Genomic DNA, 20581 nt, shown 5'->3' on the forward strand with positions numbered 1-20581 from the left:
GAATGTTTTTGTTTTTACTATTATCAAGTTTATTGACTTTAACTTGCAAAAAAATCGCGTACCTCTGTTCTGAAAGCTTTGAAAGCTGCCACCTGCTGTCAATGAAATTTTGTGTAGCTATATCGTTAGGATTTTGTAGCCAACGCAATTTTCCCTGTTTTCTCTTCTCTGCTAGTTTAATGCATTCTTGGTCGAACCATGGTTTGTTTCTACGAATTTCCGCGTGTCCCAATTTTTCTATTGCTGAGCTTTTAATGCTATCTCTAATTTCAATCCAAGTTTCCTCAACACTAGTGCACTCCGAGTCTTGTAATACCGAGAATCTATTCGAAACTTCAATCTGGTATTCCTTTCTTATATGGCTCTCTTCTTCTTTGAATTAAATCTCTCCGTTTCCGGACATTGAATATTTCCTTTATACAATGATAATCTCTCTCTTTTATTATCGCTGCTTCCAGGTAGTGATCACAGTCACACTCAGCCCCTCTAAACGACCTGCTAGATTGTCTCCTTCTATCTACTAAAACGTGATCAATTTGATTATGTGTTTTTTCCGTCTGGTGAGGTCCAAATATATTTATGAACATCACGATGTGGGAATTTTGTACTCTTCAGATAAGGTTTTTGCATGTAGCAAAGTTCACGAGTGTAACACTGTTGTTGTCATTACTTTCCTTGTGCAGACCTTCGTTCCCTATAATCGGTTTGAAAATATCCTCTCGTCCTACCTTCACATTGAAATCCCCTAATAGAGTTTTCATATAGTATTGCGGCAGTTTGTCAAATACCCGTTCTACTACTTCATAAAAACTGTAGTAGAACTACTTCATAAAAAATATATATAATCTATTAGTCCAGTCAGCTTTAGATATATTAAAGTCACCAATAATCACTATGTCATAGTTCAAAATTACACTTCAGAAGCAATAAAATTCCAATAATTCATGAAGTTTATAACAGAATGTGTTGGATGAAAATAACGTATAATCAATAAGTTCTTTCCATTCACTATATCCATTTCAATTCAAACACATTCAGTCTCAATTTCAATTTCAAAATCAAAATCTTATCCGTTGATAACATGTATTCCTTTTCACAGTAAGTGAAACATCATTTCCACGATTACACTGCTTTCTTATACTTCAGGAAAATAATAATAATATAAACAAGAATAATAAAAAAATATTATTATAATGATTAACAGTATTATTTAAAATCAATTTCTAGACAAACTATACCAGTCAACGCTCCAAAAACACTAAATTCTAACCTAACCTAAGTGGTTGCAATGTTGTAAGCGTCCAGTAAAATGGGTCATTAGTGAAAAAATTAAGGATGGTCTGGCTTACACCATGATCATTGATTTTAAATGGTGAAAACGCACATAGAAAGTGCACTTGTGAAACATATAATTTATTTCATCGGCTCATTCAAATATACAACAGCATGTAATGGAAGCAACTAGTTTTTTTTTTTTTAAACAAACAGAGAATTGGAATTTGAAGACATATTGACATATAGTTCTCATTTCTTCAAATGCATTTTTTTTTCGAAAAATTAAATGAAAAATATTTCAGTTTCACGTCCCATGGTTGGTTAAAGGGGACTTTGATGATGACAATCAACGAAGTGGTGGAATGAAGGAAGAGGGGGGAAAGAGAAGAGCCCGTAGAAAACTCTCACGATATTTCTCCACCACAAAGCTCATTTGGCGCGAGCTGGGATCCCGTGCTCCAGAAGTGAACGCTCTATCACTGAGCCACCACAGCCTCAATTTATTTTCAAACTGTTGAAAAATTTAATCAGTGTTAACATAGTTTTAAATCTTATTGAAGGTTATGTGCTTTTTTTTTTTTAAAAAAAAAAATAAAAATCTGTTAACAGAGAAGATTAAATTGTGTTACTTTGGCGAAATGGCGTAATTCCACTTCCGTATACATTTTTGCTGTGAATTACAAACAGTAGACATTTCAGCGTGTGACTTGTTCACTATCATTGTTGAGATTTATCATAACGAAAAAAAGGGGGACTAAAAATCGTTATCAAGGACATGAAGATAAATGTCTTTTCTATCCTCATACAATTCTGCATGACGTAATTGTATTTCAGTATCTCTGGTATATAAATAAAATAATGCTACAAAGTTCACTTCGTGAAATCTAGTTTAAAGTCATTTTAAGCTTTAGAAGAATCCATTTCAATCATAACGTGTTCTGGAGAATCTTGAATCAAACAATTTCAATCATTACACGTGACCTGCATTTTTCACCGTATCTTTGGGATTTATGTGTATACAGGGTGTTCCAAGAATAAACTGACTGGCTAATTGTTACGCCGAATACGTGTTCAGGATCTCCTATTATTATTAAGTATTCTGCTAATTGGCAGGTCCTAGGACTAACGAGTTTTTTTTTTTTTTTTTGCCTGGAAATGTTTCTTCCACGTTTCTCAGTCTTCAGCTTTCTCTTTTAACTCCCAATATTTTCTTCTATTTTTCAAATCATCGATCATCGAAACATCAATTGGGTTCTTTTTCCTATTCATTGCTTTCTTCTATGCCGGTACGAAGGAGATCATTTTTTCACAAGATGTGTCCAATCCAATTAGCCTCCCTACGAAGGATGCTGGCTAACAGAGTCCTCTTCTCTCCTACCCGTTTTAAAACATCTTCGTTTGTTACTCTCTCTGTCCATTTTGTGTTCTCCACCTTTCTCTCGGAGATAAAAATTTTCCTTCTTGGACTTTACTTTGGGATTCATTTAAACTCATTTTCATTAATCTAACTAGCTTTCTCGGCATTAAAAATCCGGTAAGAATGTTGTACAATGTAACTCTCCCGACAGAGTAGTAAGCTTTCCTGAAATTAATAGATGATCGATTAACTGGAGTATTATGTTCAGTTCTTTTCGAGAATGTGGTGAACGGTAAATACCTAGTCGATAGTAGATCGATTTCACCTTAATTCGCACTAATAATTTCTAATAATTTAATCTGCATATTTGATCAATCTTGCTAACAGAATGTTTGAGACGATTTTATAAAATGTTGACAGAAGAGAGATCCCTCGATAATTATTACAATCAATTTTATTTTCTTTCTTGTGCATTGGGACATTGATTAACTTTTCACTCCTGGGACTATTCCTCCTTGTTCCAGATATGCAGAATGAGTTTGTTTATCTCATACAATACAATTCCACTTGTCACTGCGCAGTCTTCAACTACCGAGCAGAAACCTCAGATGTAGTGAAACACACATATAAAAGAAAAAAGCGCATACATGACAGACTATTGCATCGTGATGTGTTATTCTACGGTTTGTGTCAGTGTCTACCAGCAACCCTGCTTGGTGCGGACTGTGGTGTATTAGCTAACGGGATTTGTAAGCCAACATGCGGATAGCCTTATTGCAGCAGAAGACAAGTGTTTCGGATTCTTTTGGCGGAGGCAGGGGAAGGTCTGCTACCTCAAAGACTAAAAAGGGAGACTGTCTTTGCACTTTTAGTTCAAAAGATTTCTAAATTTTACAAGAAATTTATTGTTTCCATAGTTTTATATTGTATGTACCGCTTTCAGAAGTTATATAAACACCTCGCCCCTGGAAAGTGGAGATAGAACTTACTGAAATTTACAGATTTTAATCATTGAGCGGTGATGAGACACTCAGCCGCAGCAAGACATTGGAATGGTACAGGCACGGGCGTCTCTGGAGGAGGAGACGAGGGGAACGCGTCCCCTCAATATTTTACAGTACAAAATATTCAATATTTTATTCTAATTTAATTTATTTACTAACGACAGAATATCATATAAATAATAATTATATTTATTTGGAATATAATATTCAGGTTATGAAACGATTGTAATCGAGTTCTTGATATATCTTAGGAGCAGAAGGTAAGCAGAAAGGTAACAAATGGAATCGAAGTTAATAAACAGGTTGGGCTAGGTAGTACCATTTAAATCACTTTCTTTGATGTCCCCCCCCAAAAAAAACTTACATGCCAGAGACGCCAGTGAGTACAGGTGCTTCAAAGATGACCGTATGTCTATGACTAACGATTCCAGTCGTTAGAGATCCTAAACCGTTGCAATCACTCCTGGAAACATCCAGCATATTGAACAGCTCATCACTGAGAATCATGATATAATCTGTCGAGAAACTGCAAAGGTGTGTATTCTTTCGTTAGGAACAGTAAACACAACAATTCGTGACAATTTGCTGTTCCGAAAAGTGACTACACGTTGGAGTCCGAAGCTTTTCGTTTTTCAGCGGCACAGAAAAGTTGAAAACTGCACTCAATTGAAGAACACCACGTGATTTATACCTGTTTAGCCCTAAAAGAATTCCTGGCAGATCATTTCCACAGTGATGAAGAAGTGAAGCAAGCTGTCCTAGAATAGTTCAGACGTACTCAGTGGCGGCGATTGGACATTAAAAGTGGAGGACAAGACATGATCTGAATATTTCTACATCAATGTTTGTTTTCCTGGTTGTTTCTAACATTTTGTTTGAAGAAAGGTTGTATAACTAATAGGATACTATCTTTTTCACTTAAAATACCATATATCGTATTTCATATTTTATTAAGTAAATAGACAAGAGCAAAGCAAGTAGGTACTAGCCCTTTGCATTCTTAAACAACGAAAGTGTAAGAAGAGATTTAATTCCTTGCTCATGAACACCTTAAAATTCTGTTTGGAAAATTGTGTGATAAGATTATTTAATAACAAACAAATAAATAGAAAGTTTAATATTAATCATAGTAATGAATAATGAGGCTTGTTTTGTAGGTTACATTGAAACTGGGGATTAATGAACAACTTATTTAATTCCACATATGTCATTAAATGTATGTTATTACTCTTAGAAAATGAAAGATAGTATGTACTACAAGCATATGCTACGACATTTAAAGAAATACGCAATTGCAAAATTAATTGCTTTGAATTGCAATTAAAACGCAATTCCTGTAGCTCTCTTTACTCCAGGGGAAGACAAATAACTAATACGTACTCACGCAATGGCAAATATTATATGGCACCATTTTATCTATGAATCAATAATACATACAAAAACTTTACATTTCCAAATGAAACCATAAATATTAAGGGATCACTTAAAATAAGTGAGGGGTGAAACTGCCCCCTCTTGCCCCCTAATCGCCGCCAATGGACGTACTGACAAATCCTTCTATGCCGAAGGCTTCTGGGCGTTGTTTGAACGCTGGGATAAATGTAATAGGGTGTCTCATGCTTTGTCTCGTCGGGAACAATGAAAGAAAGGCTTCACATTTCGTTGATCTCCAGTTTTTTTCTTTGTAACTCAGGCTGGACTGCAATTGGAGGCTGGACTGCAATTGGATGAAACTAAAACGAGAGGAAAATAGCTCGTGTCGACTGGGCTGTAACCACCATGGCTCTTAAAATATGAACAAAAGTCATAGCAGCTCGCAGATGGGGGCAGTTACTCCCCCTGGATTTTCAGAGTGTCAGATCATGAAAATACATGCCAAGACATACTAATTTGCTAACAACCCTATATATAAAAGTAACCAAGAAAGTTCTGTCACTTTTTGTGGAGATCTGTGTTCAGTTGGCCCTCACACCATGAGTTCAATGCGAATGGAGATAAGACGGTTAGTTGCTGGTGTGGATATATCCAACATATTACCTGGTTGTGGCAGTTCAGTTACACCGTGAACTTGCGTAAGGACAGAGTGAACATGGGACCTCCACAGAGCGTCATAAGGGTGTATATGCTGTACGAGTTCAAATTGGGCTCAAACGCCTCTGCAGCGGGGCGGAAGATATGCCAGACCTTTGGTGAGGGTGTCATGACTACGCGGACAGTGCAGCGGTGGTTTAACAAGATTAAGGGCGGTGATGAAACACTCGAAGACGCACCACGTGCCGGAAGACCAACACATACAAAAAAATGAAGATCTTCAGGGAGCAATTGATGCGAATAGTGGCCAGACATGTGAGGAACTGGGACTACAATTCAGTGTGAGTGGAGAAACCATTCGAAGTACCTCCATCATCTTGAAAAGCACTACAAGTTGAGTCGATAGGTCCCACATGATTTGATTCCGAGCCTGAAGGCAACGCGAGCATATACCTGTGTTTCTTTGCTGTCTCGCCTAAGGAAGAAGTCATTCTGGACAGGTTGTTGACATGTGATGAGATGTGAGTCCTGTACGAAGCTCCACGACGCCATCGTTATTGGTTAGCATCCCATGCACCAGTTCCAAAACAGCCGAAATCAGCACTGCGCCAGAAGAAGGTCCTCCTGTATGTTTGGTGGACTGCTCGTGACATAATGCATCGGGAACTGCTACCAGCTGGTCAGAGCATCAATGCAACTGTGTACTGTCAGCAGTTGAGCCGTGTTCAAGAAAAACTAAAAACTCTGGAACCAGCACTTCTGAATCGAAAATGGGTCCTCCTGTTACAGGACAACGCTAAGCCCCACGTGGCTAGGATGACCCGGGACACCATTCTACGCCTTGTATGGGAAACACTATTGCATTCACCACACTTCCCGGAGACTGCATCGTCCGACTATCACCTGTTCCATTCCTTGGACAATCATCTTAGAGGACGCCAGTTGAAATCCCTAGTAGAGGACTAGGAATGCACTTGATACCTTCTTCGCTTTACGGTCTACCACGGCGATGGACTCCATGACGTTTTAAAACGTTGGCAGAAGGTCGTCGATGTTGATGGGGACTAATTCTAATCTTCCAGGTACGTCTTAGGTGACATATCGATGTTCGAAGGTGTTGGGTGAAAAAGCGACAGAACTTTCTTGGTTACTTTTATATAAAAATGAAAGTGACTATATTCGTAATTTCGCACAGCTTGAAGTACCGAACCGATCTCGATCAAATTTTCAACACAGATGAGGTTCGGGCTTGGGATGGTCTTTAACATTAAAAAAAATAATTTAAAAAAAAAAACTCTGCAGGCGTCTCTAGTTGGATTCCTTAGAAGATAATTGATTGGCCATATTATTTTAAACATCGCTGTACATTCTGTTGGTCGTAATGACTTTTCTAAGAACATGTTAATCCTATCTATATTTATGCAAATATTGCATGTATTCGAAAGAGATTCAAACTAAATATTAAGATCCGTACACATAAAGTACTGTTAAACAAATAATTTTGTATGCAGGGAGCATTACTTCTGTCGCATGAAATAGGAGAGTACAGATAAGAAAAGAACATAAATCAACATGTTCGGAAATAAAGAAATTCTTGAAGTTCTGTTACTTATGTAATACCTACATGTGTGTATTCAAAAAGTAAAAAGACACGCGTAAAAGAAAATGTAGTGTTATGGAAAGTATATGGAAAGTAAATCTACTTTTGTCCTTCGTGAAATTCAAATTCTTTTGTATTGAGGAGAGTGAAAACTTAATTACTTTTCTATTATGGTAAGATTTCTTTCGTATACTATGATCTAGTTAATTTAATTTCTTACACCATTTTAAACATAAGTATTGTACATGTGAATGTTTATTAAAGATGAATGGTGATTTCTTTTTTAAAAGAGATTCAATAACAAAAGTACAGAAAAGGCCCCTATTTACTGAAAGTATGTTATTTTATTGAAATAACTGCATTTGTTGCTCTTAGTATCTATTAAACTAAAACAAATGATAGATATAGCCAATGGTGTATTTAGGATTTTGTCTCGGTGGGTGGGCTATGCACAACACGTGGATAAGCACTCATATTTTTTCCTTTTGGGTGCCGACAAACTATAATGAAGTTAATTTTCCTTCCTTTAATATTTGTAGAATGACACTTCCAGGTATGAGGTATGAAAACATTGAGTTAGAGTGGGCAGAAATAAGTGAAAAGCAAGATAATACCTAGGGGAAGTCGTTGTACCTGTGAACACTTTTAGAGTCTTCGAAAATTTGGTGCTAATATTCAGCACTTTTTCCCCAATTTTTGTCGTACATTTGAAGTATCATCTCTTTGCTATCAGATACGATGATTTTTAAACGTGTTACATAATTACAATAGCTTTTATAAGATAAAATAAGAACAGATCTGTTTTGTTCACAGGTACATTATGGTTGTGTACCATTGAACAGACCCCCTTGTACCTTTGAACAGTGATAATTGCAATGTTTCTGCGGCAATAATATAAAAAGAAGCCACAAATATTAAGTTATAAATTGCAATAAAAGGTTTAGCTATAAAAAAAGCTCCCCAGAATTAAAATTTTATTAATTAAATTAAAAATTGAAGAGAAGTTCTAACAAAAAAACTTGTGAACAATAAAGCTGAGCATATACAACTTTTAACATTATGTTATATAATAAGCGAATATATAGAAACTACTTAAAATTATAATTAATAACTTTATATCCTAACCTAACCTATATAAAATATATAAATTGTTTTACTACTTACATTGTGTAGCTTTAAACAGTATTATTTATCGTTCAAAGGTACACGATGCATTAATGTTCATAGGTACAAGAGGGTCACCATTAAGAAAAAAAGTTCTACACTAGCTTAAATATTGAACAGAAGTTAAAACTAAAAATATTACTGTATTCACCAATGATTCTACCCCAAGTTTGGACAAATAAATATCACAAGTTGCGAAAACCGAACAGCATAAAACTCAAAAGGTAACTACAAAAAATCTTCGTTTTGGGGGTGAAAAAATTAAAAGGAACATTACTCGACACAACACTCAGTAAACAACAGCCAAACGCGTTTGTAGTACTTTTTTCATTTAATCTTTCAAATGAATTTTAATCACTGCACCTAGATAGCTCTGAATTCGAGAAAAGCACAGGTGTTCAAAGGTACATTGTTTCAAAGGTACAACGCCTTCCTCTAAATTATCAAGAAGGAAATGCACAGGGGGAGGGGGGTAAGTATGAAATTCAGGGGCGGCACATTTTGACGACGGTCGACGTGAACCACAACAAACAACGTTCGAAAGTATGGTTAGAGAAACGAAAGAAAGTAACAACTAAGAAAAATAAACAAAAGAGTAGAATGGACAACAGAATGAGAAAAAGAATGCAGTTTTTACATGGAATGAAATTTCACAAACATAGTATTATTTCTAAACAAAGAGCATAAGGAAGTGAAAAGTCAATGAAATTCTTAGAAATGGTAGGAAGGATTATTGTTATACCTGGGATGCGAAAACTAACAAATATATTTCGGTTGGAGGAGAGCTTGAGCCCAATAGCATCCCCCTAAATACGCCACTGGATACGGTCCTATTTTCAACTATTATTCAGTTATTTTCCGTATATTTTGACAACTTTACAAATTAGTCCAATTTTGAAACAAATAACTCATTTAGTAGTAAATACTAGCAGTTTTATTTTCAATCATTTCAAAATTATAAAACATTGCAATGATAAATAATTTATTTACTTATCTATCTGTGTGCAATGTATGTATTCCAGTGAGTTATAACTGAAGTTTTGATTGTACACAAAGTAATTAAATAAAGTTTTTACAAAAGCTGTAACCACCCCTCATTGTCGGGTCTCAATTGAGAATTTGGATAAAAGAAAAAAAAAAGAGTAAAAACCTGCCGTTGCTGACTGTTAATTCAAAACATTCTTTAAAAGAGAGGGAAAGGTCCTTACTCCATTCCCCGGTATTTATCCTATGCTCTTATATAAGCCCGCACAACTACGAGGTAAAGGGAGTTGCATACACGACGGCGTTACCATATACCACGAGAAACGTGCATACGTTTTCACATTTTCACTACCCCCTAATTCTGACCCTCGGAGCCGAAAATCGAAAAGAAGACTTCGAACAGGAATGGATACACTGAAAAATCTCTCTGTGTACAAAATTTTACGATTTTAGAACATTGTTTCTGATGAGTGATGAGAGACAGATAGATAGAGATTTTATAATAGAAAAGATAATAGCACAAATGGAATGTAATTGAAAAATTATTAATCGTCACCAAACTCTCATTGTTTTCCTTTTAAAAGTCATTTGTCGAATGGATTTTTTTTGCCTTCAACTTCGTCGGCCTTCGTCTTCGTCGTCTTCAATACTTCATTCACAAAAGCCCTCGATCGACCTCCGTCCTTAGCCAACTGGATCCAGTTTCTTCTTTGTATTTCCATATGTGTGAGCTCCATCTCAATATTGTCCCCTTATTTGTGCTTAGGTCTTCCTAATTGCTATTTTCCTACTAGATTTCCATTTAAAACTTTGGAAGCGTCTACCTGAGCCTTCTAGACTTGATAACCGTAACAATATTTGGTAAATGGTATAAATTATACATTTCCTTGTTATGAAGTTTCCTCCATTCCTCATTCCCGTCCCCTTGGGTCCGAATATTCGCCTTAGGATTTTATTTTCGAATACTTTCAGTTTGCGACCTTTCGTCAAAGTAAGCAACCATGTTTCACAAACAAACAGACTTAATTATCGTTTCATATATTTAAGCTTCAAATTCTTCGACAGAATTCGCGAAGGCAGAAGATTTTGGACTGAATAACATCACGAATTCCTTGCTGACATTTAATTTCTTCATAGTAATAAGGTTTTGGTTTGTTAATTTTGATACTAGATATTTGAAAGTATGCACTTTGTCGAAAGTACTACTTGATACCTTAACATATTCATAATTTGTAGTGTTATAGTCATGACGAATTTCCACGAATTTAGTTTTTTTCTGAATTTATTTATGAACACATGTCACTGAAGGGTAATAAAACGTATGCATTTCTTTATATTGTTCTAATATAATCTATCAGATTAACATCATCAGCATAAGCCATAACCTGATGAGTGCCATTTAGCTCTAGGCCCTGGTTTCTATCTTTAATTATCTTCATAGAATACTCCAGAACAAAATTGAATAATATTGGCCACGACGCATCATTTCGTTTCAGACCATTGTCAACGTGAAAGGTCAAACAATCAGTTTGTCGCCTTTCTTATGAATTGTCTGTTTCCACTCTTGTAATAATTCCTCTCTGTTCCAGGTGACGAGAATGACTGTTTATCTCAATTTTCACAGTTTTCTGCCTGGATCTAAAATTAACTCAACGAAAATTTCGTCTTCTTCCGGAGATTTATGTTCCTTTAATTTCTTGATTGCATTTCTATTTATGTTCGGTTAGGCTCTTGAATATACTGTTTTGTATGTGTTTCACATTCTCTGAGAACATTACTTTTTGTCTGCGCGTTTGGCAAATTGTCACAGAAATCTTCTTACCTATTCTAAATGCTATTCTTATTCATGAGAATTGTTACATCCGCTTTATTTAATACTCGCACTTAGGAGCGAGGTTGATAGTCTTCTTAAAATTCTCTGATGCTTTTATATATATGTTCCGAACAATTTTGCTTTTACAGGTTGAGGTTGTTAGCTTCACCTCAAATTCTCAAGCTGGTGGACCCTGAGCCGTACTGGCCATGCGGGAAACCGTGAAATTTGCCGGTTGACCCTATACGGTGAATTTTTTTTAGTGGGCTCTCCGCTTCGTATCGTAAGTAGCAGCATATGTACAAAAAGGCACGCGTCACGCACTCCTCGCATACGGGACAAACGGAATGGAGGACGATAACACGTCGAGTACCGGCAATACAGTTATCCAATCCCAGACGTGAATTGCCAGCTTATAATGTTGCTAAAACATCCTTTCACATTTTTCGTAATTCAACCCTTGAAAGGTTCCTGATTTCCCATTCTGCTTTGTTCATCTAAATTGAGATCTCTAATGATGCTATACATTTTAGAGAACCATTGCTTTCTGTATAGAAAATATACTGAGCTGGATTGAAATCATTTGGGACCCTGGAGCGGGAAAATATGTCAAAAACTTTTATGATGGACACTTTGTCAACAAGTCTTAAAGGGTCCATGAATTATGTAGGAATAACGTTTACTTAAAAAAGTTTTAAATCTGCATTTTAAGACTTCTCAGTATACTTTATCCGAGTGATATTTCCGGAGTCTACATGTGCGTGGACCCCAAGAAAATACCTTCCTGTGAGCCTCTGGGTTGTAGTACTGCCCCGGGTGGACTACCCCTTGTCGTCTGTCTGCAACTGATTATTCAATATATTCGAAGCTAACTTATATATGTAGAGGCCTTCTCGATCCGGAACCAGGGAACGCGCCATGCCATTGTGACAGGAACCCACGTTACATTGATATTATTATTATTATTATATAATAGTACTACTAGTAGTAATGTAACAATTTAATATTTCTTATTAAAATTTGAAGCATTGATAGCATTGTTAATGCGTAACTTGTAAGAAAATGTTAATTTTATCAGTTGAAATTCCTTCATCTGAAGGAAAATCGTCCTGATTTCGAGGGAAAGAATTGAGATGTTGATTTGTCAAAAAAAAAAAAAAAAAAAAAAAAACATACTTCAATATTAATAAGACATCAATACCAGGCTATATCTTAGTACTCTGAGTCACGTTTACATTTATTCTATATTTGCTAAAACCTTGCAAGAACATCAATTTTCCATCTTATTGTAGGATGTGTTGAACAAGACTATATCTTTAGAAGAAGCTGGTGAAGCCCTTCGGCGATTTGCATGGCCAGATTACTTGATCTTTGTTATTCTACTAATTGTGTCAGGAGCCATTGGGATTTATTATGGGTTTATCGTCAAACGTCAAACAGCCAGTGATTACCTTATGGGCGGAAGGAGAATGGGAACAGTTCCAGTGGCGTTATCACTTATAGCCAGGTAGAGTATTTAAAATTTCATAACTATCTAAAGAACATTGAAAAAATGTAGTTGCAAGTGCAGGTGTTCATATTTTACACCTTGCAAGTACTCATTATACAACTAGCAAGTGTTCACATTTTATACCTTGCAACTGTTCATATTCTACACCTTGCAAGTGTTTATATTTTACAACATGGAAATGGATCTATTATACCCCTTGCAAGTGTTTATATTATACACCTCACAAGTGTTCAGATTTTACACCTTCCAAGTGTTCATGCTTTTTACCTAGCAAAGTGATCATTCTTTTAAAGATTGGAAGTTTTCATATTTTACTCCTTGCAAGTGCTCATATTTTACACCTTGCGAATGCTCATATTATACACCTTACAAGTGTGTTCATATTTTACACCTTACAAGTACTCATTTTTATACCTTGCAAATGCTCATATTTTACATCTTGGAAGTGTTCACATATTACACCTTGCAATGGTTCATATTCTACAACCTGCAAATGTTTATACTTTACACCTTGCAAGTGCACATATTATACATCTAGCAAATGTTCATATTATACACCTCGCAAGTGCACAGATTGTACACCTTGGAAGTGCACATATTATACACCTTACAAGTGCACATATTATACACCTCGCAAGTGCACATATTATACACCTTACAAGTGTTCATATTATACACTTCGCAAGTGTTCATATTTTACACCTTCCAAGTGTTCGTGCTTTTTCATCTAGCAAGTGATCATTCTTTTAAACCTTGGAAGTGTTCATATTTTACACCTTTTAAGTGTTCATATTATACAGCTCGCAAGTGCACATATACACCTCTCAAATGCTCATATTGTATACCTCGCAAGTGCACATATACACTTTGCAGGTGCACATATTATACACCTTACAAGTGTTCATATTATACACTTCGCAAGTGTTCATATTTTACACCTTCCAAGTGTTCATGCTTTTTCACCTAGCAAATGATCATTGTATATATAAGTAAATTGTATGTAAATAGATATATTATTGTTTTTAAGTAGTTAAAGTAGAATAGATTTTTAAAGTTACTTATAATTTTTCCATTGGTCTTTGTCATATAACAGTAGATCTAAATAAAGCATATAAAATTTTTGTGTTAGAAAATAAAAGGGAAAGAATAGATATAAAAGAATCAATAAATGTCATAAATCAATCTTAATGGTATTTCCTTTTCACTCTGCAAGTGCGAGACCATAGTACTCAAGGAGAGAGAGAGAAAAAATACATTTACAGAGATGAGAATTAAAGTAGGTGAAGACACGACTGCTAGATCACCAAGCATAGTGCACAGAATATAATGTAAAAAGAGAGTAAATATTTATTTAGAAAAGCTTTTGTATTTCTGAGAAGCAAGGGACCACACCCTCCCTAGCAAAATATCCTAGTTACGTCAATGAAAACAATATAAAAATTCACTGCAATATCTACACTACTGTATGTGAAACAATTGTCTTGTGGCTATACGAGAAGGGTACTTGCCTGTGGCTCATGTCGTTCGGATGCCAGGTTAAGTTGTAGACCATGTCTCATATAGCATCGCTGTTGAAAGAGACTCCAACCAACTGTATCTGATAATAAAACGGAATAACTTCCTACTTACATTGTCATAATTATGATTACCTTTATATTCGTATATTTTTCAGTTACGCCTCAGGAATTGCTCTGCTTGGTATTCCAGCCGAGATTTATATGTTTGGAATGCAATATTACGTAACAATGATCTCAATGATTCTGATGGGATTCATAATTAATTACGTTTACCTTCCTGTCTTTCATACCCTACAAATTACTTCCTCTTATGAGGTAAGTGCTTTGGCTAATTAATTACAAGAAAGGTTGTAAATAATATTGAATATCGATAGCATAATATTATAAAAGTTCTCCGTAGGCTATACTTACGTACAAGATATCTGTAAACCATTGTAGTCAATAGGACAGTCAGTGACTCCTTTCACCTGACGTGCTTCCAAGAAATTTAGAGACCTAATTACATACATGTATGGTAATATTCGAAACGAGTTTTCAGTACAACTATTGTGTTTGCTTGATAGTTTCTACTTTTACTTTTCAAAACGAATTGCATGAAAAACAATGAAAGAAAATGCCTGAGTTGTAAATCCTTACTGCACTGTGAATGGTAGCAATTAAAAGATGTTTAAAATAAAATCAGATAAAGCCAAAATTACTTTCCGGTCAGTTTGCACTACTTCCCTATGTGAAAAAGGATTCTTTGTCCATGTCGCTACTAAAATGAGACACTGACCCTGCTTCTACGTGGAATGAGATATTCAGTTGCAGTTCTACCGAATTCAGTCCAATGTAGCTACACTGTGGAAATCAAAAACGTAACATCATTTCATTACGATATGAGAGTTTTTTTTACCATGTTTTGGTTTTGTAAATATCAAACTTTGTAATTGTTAACTATGAAACTATGTAGTGTAACAAATTATGAATCTGGAAAACTTGCTCTAAATTTTATTCATGTATTTATTGATTTTCATAGTTTGTTTGCATGCGTGTATCTTTTGGGGTGTATTCTACGTACTATAATTTCATGAGAAAGTTACATTTGAAATGAAACGAAATTCTTAACTGCTTTTTTTGATTTTGGAAACCTAACGTTTTTTTCAAAAGGAGATGTTTGAGGTGTAAGAAATTATGGATCCAAAATACTTCCTCTGAACTTATTCTAAAATGTGCTGCAGTGGTGTGTTTGTTTGTATGATGAAGTCTTTTAGAGTGAAGTTAGGGGAGCAATTAAAACAAATTGGAATAAATGAAACTTTTAAGTGAAATAATTGAGTATGAGCAGTAACAATGTTCTTAAATAGATGTAAAAAAAATGTGGATATACAATATTTACTCTAAATTTATTTTGAATTGTGTTACTTTACTTTGTATGTATATATGTATGTGTAGCCTGTGAAAATTTTTTGAGGAAATAAGTAAAATTTTAGATAAAATTAAACTGTATGTATAACACTCTCAAATGTTTAAGTACTTGTTATCGCTAATGCCATTGTCGTGCTACTTTCTGCGAGGTAAGTGAGGAATGACGCCCAACGAATTTTATTTTTGAACAAATGCAGCATCACTGAAAAAAGCTTAGGAACCACTGACCGAAATTAATGAAATCATTCACAGTCAAAGCCAAATAATATTAGATTTTTTAAAAATATATCGTAATACATTTGTTACACCTAAGTTTAATTTCTGTAAGGAACGTATTTCTAATATTAAAAATACATTTTAGACAATACTTTAATGATGTTACTTTTTAATTACAGTATTTGGAAAGACGGTTTAATAAGACTGTCAGGATTTTTGGTTCTGGATTATTTGTCCTGTCCCTGGTGAGTAATACGTATTTGTATAATTTCCTACCTATCTTGGTATCTTCGTATCTATAAAATTACAGAGTCCTGTACTCATCGGTTCATGGGATTTTATATCATTTATGTATTATTATCCATACAGGTATTAACTTAGTTTCTTCATTATTTGTTCTTAATGTCTTTTCACTTATATCTTAATTTCGGAAGAAACCGAAGTATATAAATTCATTATCTTAATGAATTAAAATGCCATACTTGATCGTTGCTGGTCTGTATACCTTCTTTTGGGCCACTTTGTATTATAAATGTGATTATTGGCAAGAGCGGCTCCAAGGATTAGCCTGGATGAACCCTACCTGACCCATTGCTCACTTTGACGAAAATAATAATTTAACAATATTTTATTGGACTGGTCACATATATAAGATTATAATATTAATTAAATAAATTACACTTTTGGTTGTTCCATCCATGTTTTATATACACTCACTGGACAAAAAATTAGTCACCCTTGTGCAGAAGGAGAGATTAATCGTACAGCCTGTACAGATGGCGCAGCAGTCGAGTCACGTGCACAACTGTGCGCGCACTGCCTCTACGGAACCGTAAGGCAGATTCAAGCAGTGAAACAAGTGTGTTGCAAGTGGACAGTGTCCGTCAAAATGGGTAAAAGTAACGATGTAACAGAGTGGCAAAAAGGGACAATCGTGTTTGACCATGCTCATGGCCATACGGTGAGGGAAATTGCTAGATTTGTTGGTGTTTTGCAGCGAACTGTTCAACGCGTGTACAAGCAGTGGTGTCATACACGTGGCCACGAAACACAGCGTCAGAATTGTGGTCAAAAGAATATCATGACTGGAAGGGACTGGAGACGCGTTTCTCGGCTTGTGAATGAAAATCGGTTCCAAACCCGACAGGAATTGCTGCAGACAGTGAATGCAGGTCCATCCCAACCTGTAAGCGAAAGAACATTACGACGGGAACTGCATGCATTGAACATTTAGAGTCGGGCACCTCGCAAGGGGTCATTGCTCACACGCACATAAAGCTGCGCGTCTTCAATGGGCCAGAAATCACCAAACGTGGACAGTAGCTGACTGGCGGAAAGTAATGCGGTCTGACGAATCACGTTTTTGCTTGTATTCCAATGACGCACGTCGTCGAGTGCACCGAAGGCCACATAAAACATTTCATCCTGAATGTGTGCAAGGGCATGTTCAAGCCGAAGGTGGGTCTGTGATGTTTTGAGGGTGTTTTTCTTATCATGAATTGGGCCCACATACTGAGGCCACCACTACAATGAACCAGCATGTGTATTTGAACATTCTGGATGAGCAAGTATTGCCTTTCAGTCAACATCTTCATAATGAGTATGCTGTGGAGACTCCTATTTTTCAAGACGACAACAGCAAAGTTCATAGGGCTGTAACAATTTGTGCGTGGTATGATGAACACTCCCGAACTCTCTTCCATCTAGATTGGCCTGCAAAGTCACCAGACTTGAACCACATCGAGAATCTGTGGGACATGTTGGAACAGCGGGTAAAACGCCGAAATTGGCATCCACGCAGTTTGGCGGATTTGCGCGATCAAATCCTGAACGAGTGGCTTCAACTGGATGTGACATACCTGCAAAACCTTGTGGACTCGCTTCCAAACCGAATCCAGGCAGTTATCAAAGCCAGAGGTAGTGTTACACGCTATTAATTTCTGTTGTTCACGAATTCTTGAGGGCGTGACTAATTTTTTGTCCGGTGATTGTATTTCGACTGTTGTTTCAGGGCAACTGCCTCCCTTTATCATTAGAGCTGCAATAATTTACAGAATTGTTGCACAATTGTTATGTTACAGTTTTAGTTGTTACGTTGATATAATTTTCAATGTAATTCAAATTTATGATATTAACAATTTTTCTAATTATTATTGTTCTGCTGCTTTCTTGATTTCTCTTTATATTTTTATTGTAATAAAATTTTCCAAATATCTCTCAATTTGATACTTTTCCCTCTATTTAAGATTGTGTGCTGTATGCAAAAGGACCTACGTAAATTATGTGAATGATGTGTTGTGAGACCATACGTTTACAAATGGACTAAACCATTTACATGATATTTTTATTTTAATTCATTTTCATCTATAATTAACTGAAATATCAATTGGTTTGGGATGAGTAAGGCATAGCTAATATAGTAGATTGTGTCCCATTTAATAAGTTAACATGAAACATGTCAAATAATAAAGCTTCCAAAAATGGGAAACCTGGCATCTTACTAGAAATAGGAGTTCTAATAAAACAGATAAACTAATTTTCAATTAATCTAAACAACATACAATAAAAGTAGTGTATCGCAACTTGTGTAAACAACAATCAATTACTATTTTGGAAAGAGAATTCGAGAAGTGATAGGAAAGATAAATTTTTAAAATTGTAGTTCACATGGTGAAACGAAAAGCGAAGTTGTTTTTGTTGGAAGTATATGTAGAACTAGTTGCACTCACTTTCGTTACTGATAGTGAAACATGACGTTAGCTTAGTAAGTGTATTTACACATGAGTGAGTTAATTGTTTCGCACGTAAGACACAGAATACATCAAACTTAATCTTCTTTATGTTTTTGTCCTAACATGGGATTGTAATCTTGTTATACTACATATAATTTATTTAACTTTTAGTGTTTACACTTACTGTTGCAATGTCATTCCATGACACTATGTTGACTCTAGAACTTCATTACTTTGGAGCCACTGTGGCTAAGTGGTAGAGCACGCACTTCTGCTAAGTGGAGTCCCTGGTTTGGTCCAGTTTTCACCAAGTAGACTTCATAGTGGACAAAGATCACATGCGTGGGTTTTCTCAGGGTTCTCCCGTTTCCTTCCAATTTCTTCATTTCACAATTTCCTTTATTATTATCATCATCGTTCCGCTTAGCATCGGTACATAATTATGGGACGTTAAACTAAAAAAAAAGACTGAGTAAATAAAACTGCATAAGAAAACTTTCAAGACATACATAACATTTTTTTCTTTAATTAAATGTCCTCGAAGATAGGAACGTGAAAGTGCTTATTACATGTTCCGAAAACATCTGGTTTGGAATAGCTTTGTATTTTCCTCTGCAGTAACATAAGATGAAGGGTAATGAATTCTAACTATCAGCATAGTGTAGTGTTTAAGACTATGCTGTTTCCTAACAGCTGCTACAAGCACTTTCGACAAAAATCAACATTTGGCCTTAGTGGACTTGTGGCCTTGTCTGGCTCAGAGACCTTACGCGATAAAGTTAGAATTGATCGTTGAAATTTTATTATATGAATAATGGTCATTATGGGCCTTTTGTAGAATCGTTTTTAGCGTGGTATTACTACTTCAGTATTTAGAAACACGTGACTGAAGTTAACAGCGATTTATATCGAAAAAAGCCAGCAATGACTTTTCAGCAAGGTTGTCCCAAAACATTAGAAGAAGTCAATATAAGAGAGAATACGTCTCTTTTACCTTGATTCCTCCAAATTTGTTTGCACAACCTTACAAAAAAGTCGTGGCTAGCCTTTTTCGAAATAAATCGTTATTATTTTCACTCACGTGTTTCTAAATACGAATGTTAACTAGTCAAACTCTAAATATAATACTGAAAACGACTCTGCAGAGGACCCTGTATGTTTAGCTTAATTTTATATGTTTGTGTATTATTATTACTATTATTATTTCTTTTTTAGTTATGTTGGACTCCTGTTGTTATATACGTTCCAGCCCTGGCTTTCAATCAAGGTAAATAGCTCAAGATCTAGCTATGGAATCAGTGTTTTCAAAATACATTACTGTTATTTTTATAGTATTTGTAGTTTTGTCTCATTTAATAGAAATAACTCTGATCTACTCAAGAAGGTTTTGGCAAAGTGACCAATAAGAGCTAAAGCTGATGAAGTCACCGAACTCACGTCATCGCCTTAATAAGGCTACCAGATGTATATTACAGTATCCTCTTTTCAGGATAACTGTACATTCTTAATCTACAAATGTTTTGCCACTTTTTGAATTTTTTTTTAGTTGTGGTAATGAAAATGATGGTATGTCAAGTTGAACCTTAATGCTTTGTTCATATTTTGAGGTTGTAGGTTGCAAGACGGAAGTAGTTGTAATAAACTGACACAAAGGTACTTGGTATTATGAACCTAAATGCAAAACAGAAAAAAATAAGGGGTTTATATGTTAATATCAATGCCAACCTGTTGTGATTGAAAAAAAAAGTACGAAATGAAACAACACTTAATGAAAATATAATACATTTTAAAAATTTAATCTCTACTTCTAATATGAAAATAACTGTGTTTGTTTATTTTTAAAATATATTTTCGTATTTACGTATAATTTACGAATCTGTGACACTTTTACAAGTAAGAAGAAATTTACATATCTATTTTTTTCTAAACTTGAAGGATGACGACTGTATTGCATACGACAAAAACATTCAG

The 20581-nt window shown here is 35.3% G+C and overlaps 1 protein-coding gene across 1 annotated transcript in view; it reads left to right on the top strand.

Annotated features, from left to right (window-relative positions):
• Window positions 1-7302: 7302 nt before the first annotated feature.
• Window positions 7303-20581, top strand: part of LOC145669015 (sodium-coupled monocarboxylate transporter 2-like) — a 34592-nt gene continuing 21313 nt past the window's right edge. Inside the window, exons 1-5 of the mRNA XM_081737352.1 lie at window positions 7303-7440; window positions 12521-12735; window positions 14411-14570; window positions 16058-16123; window positions 19826-19877. Of these exons, the coding sequence (XP_081593478.1) occupies window positions 7438-7440; window positions 12521-12735; window positions 14411-14570; window positions 16058-16123; window positions 19826-19877 (496 nt within the window). The 5' untranslated portion in view covers window positions 7303-7437. The remainder of the gene's footprint in view (window positions 7441-12520; window positions 12736-14410; window positions 14571-16057; window positions 16124-19825; window positions 19878-20581) is intronic.

The sequence above is a fragment of the Thermobia domestica genome, chromosome 13 (assembly GCF_964235325.1).
Source record: "Thermobia domestica chromosome 13, izTheDome1.hap1.1, whole genome shotgun sequence".
In the NCBI taxonomy this organism is placed as follows: Eukaryota; Metazoa; Arthropoda; class Insecta; order Zygentoma; family Lepismatidae; genus Thermobia; species Thermobia domestica.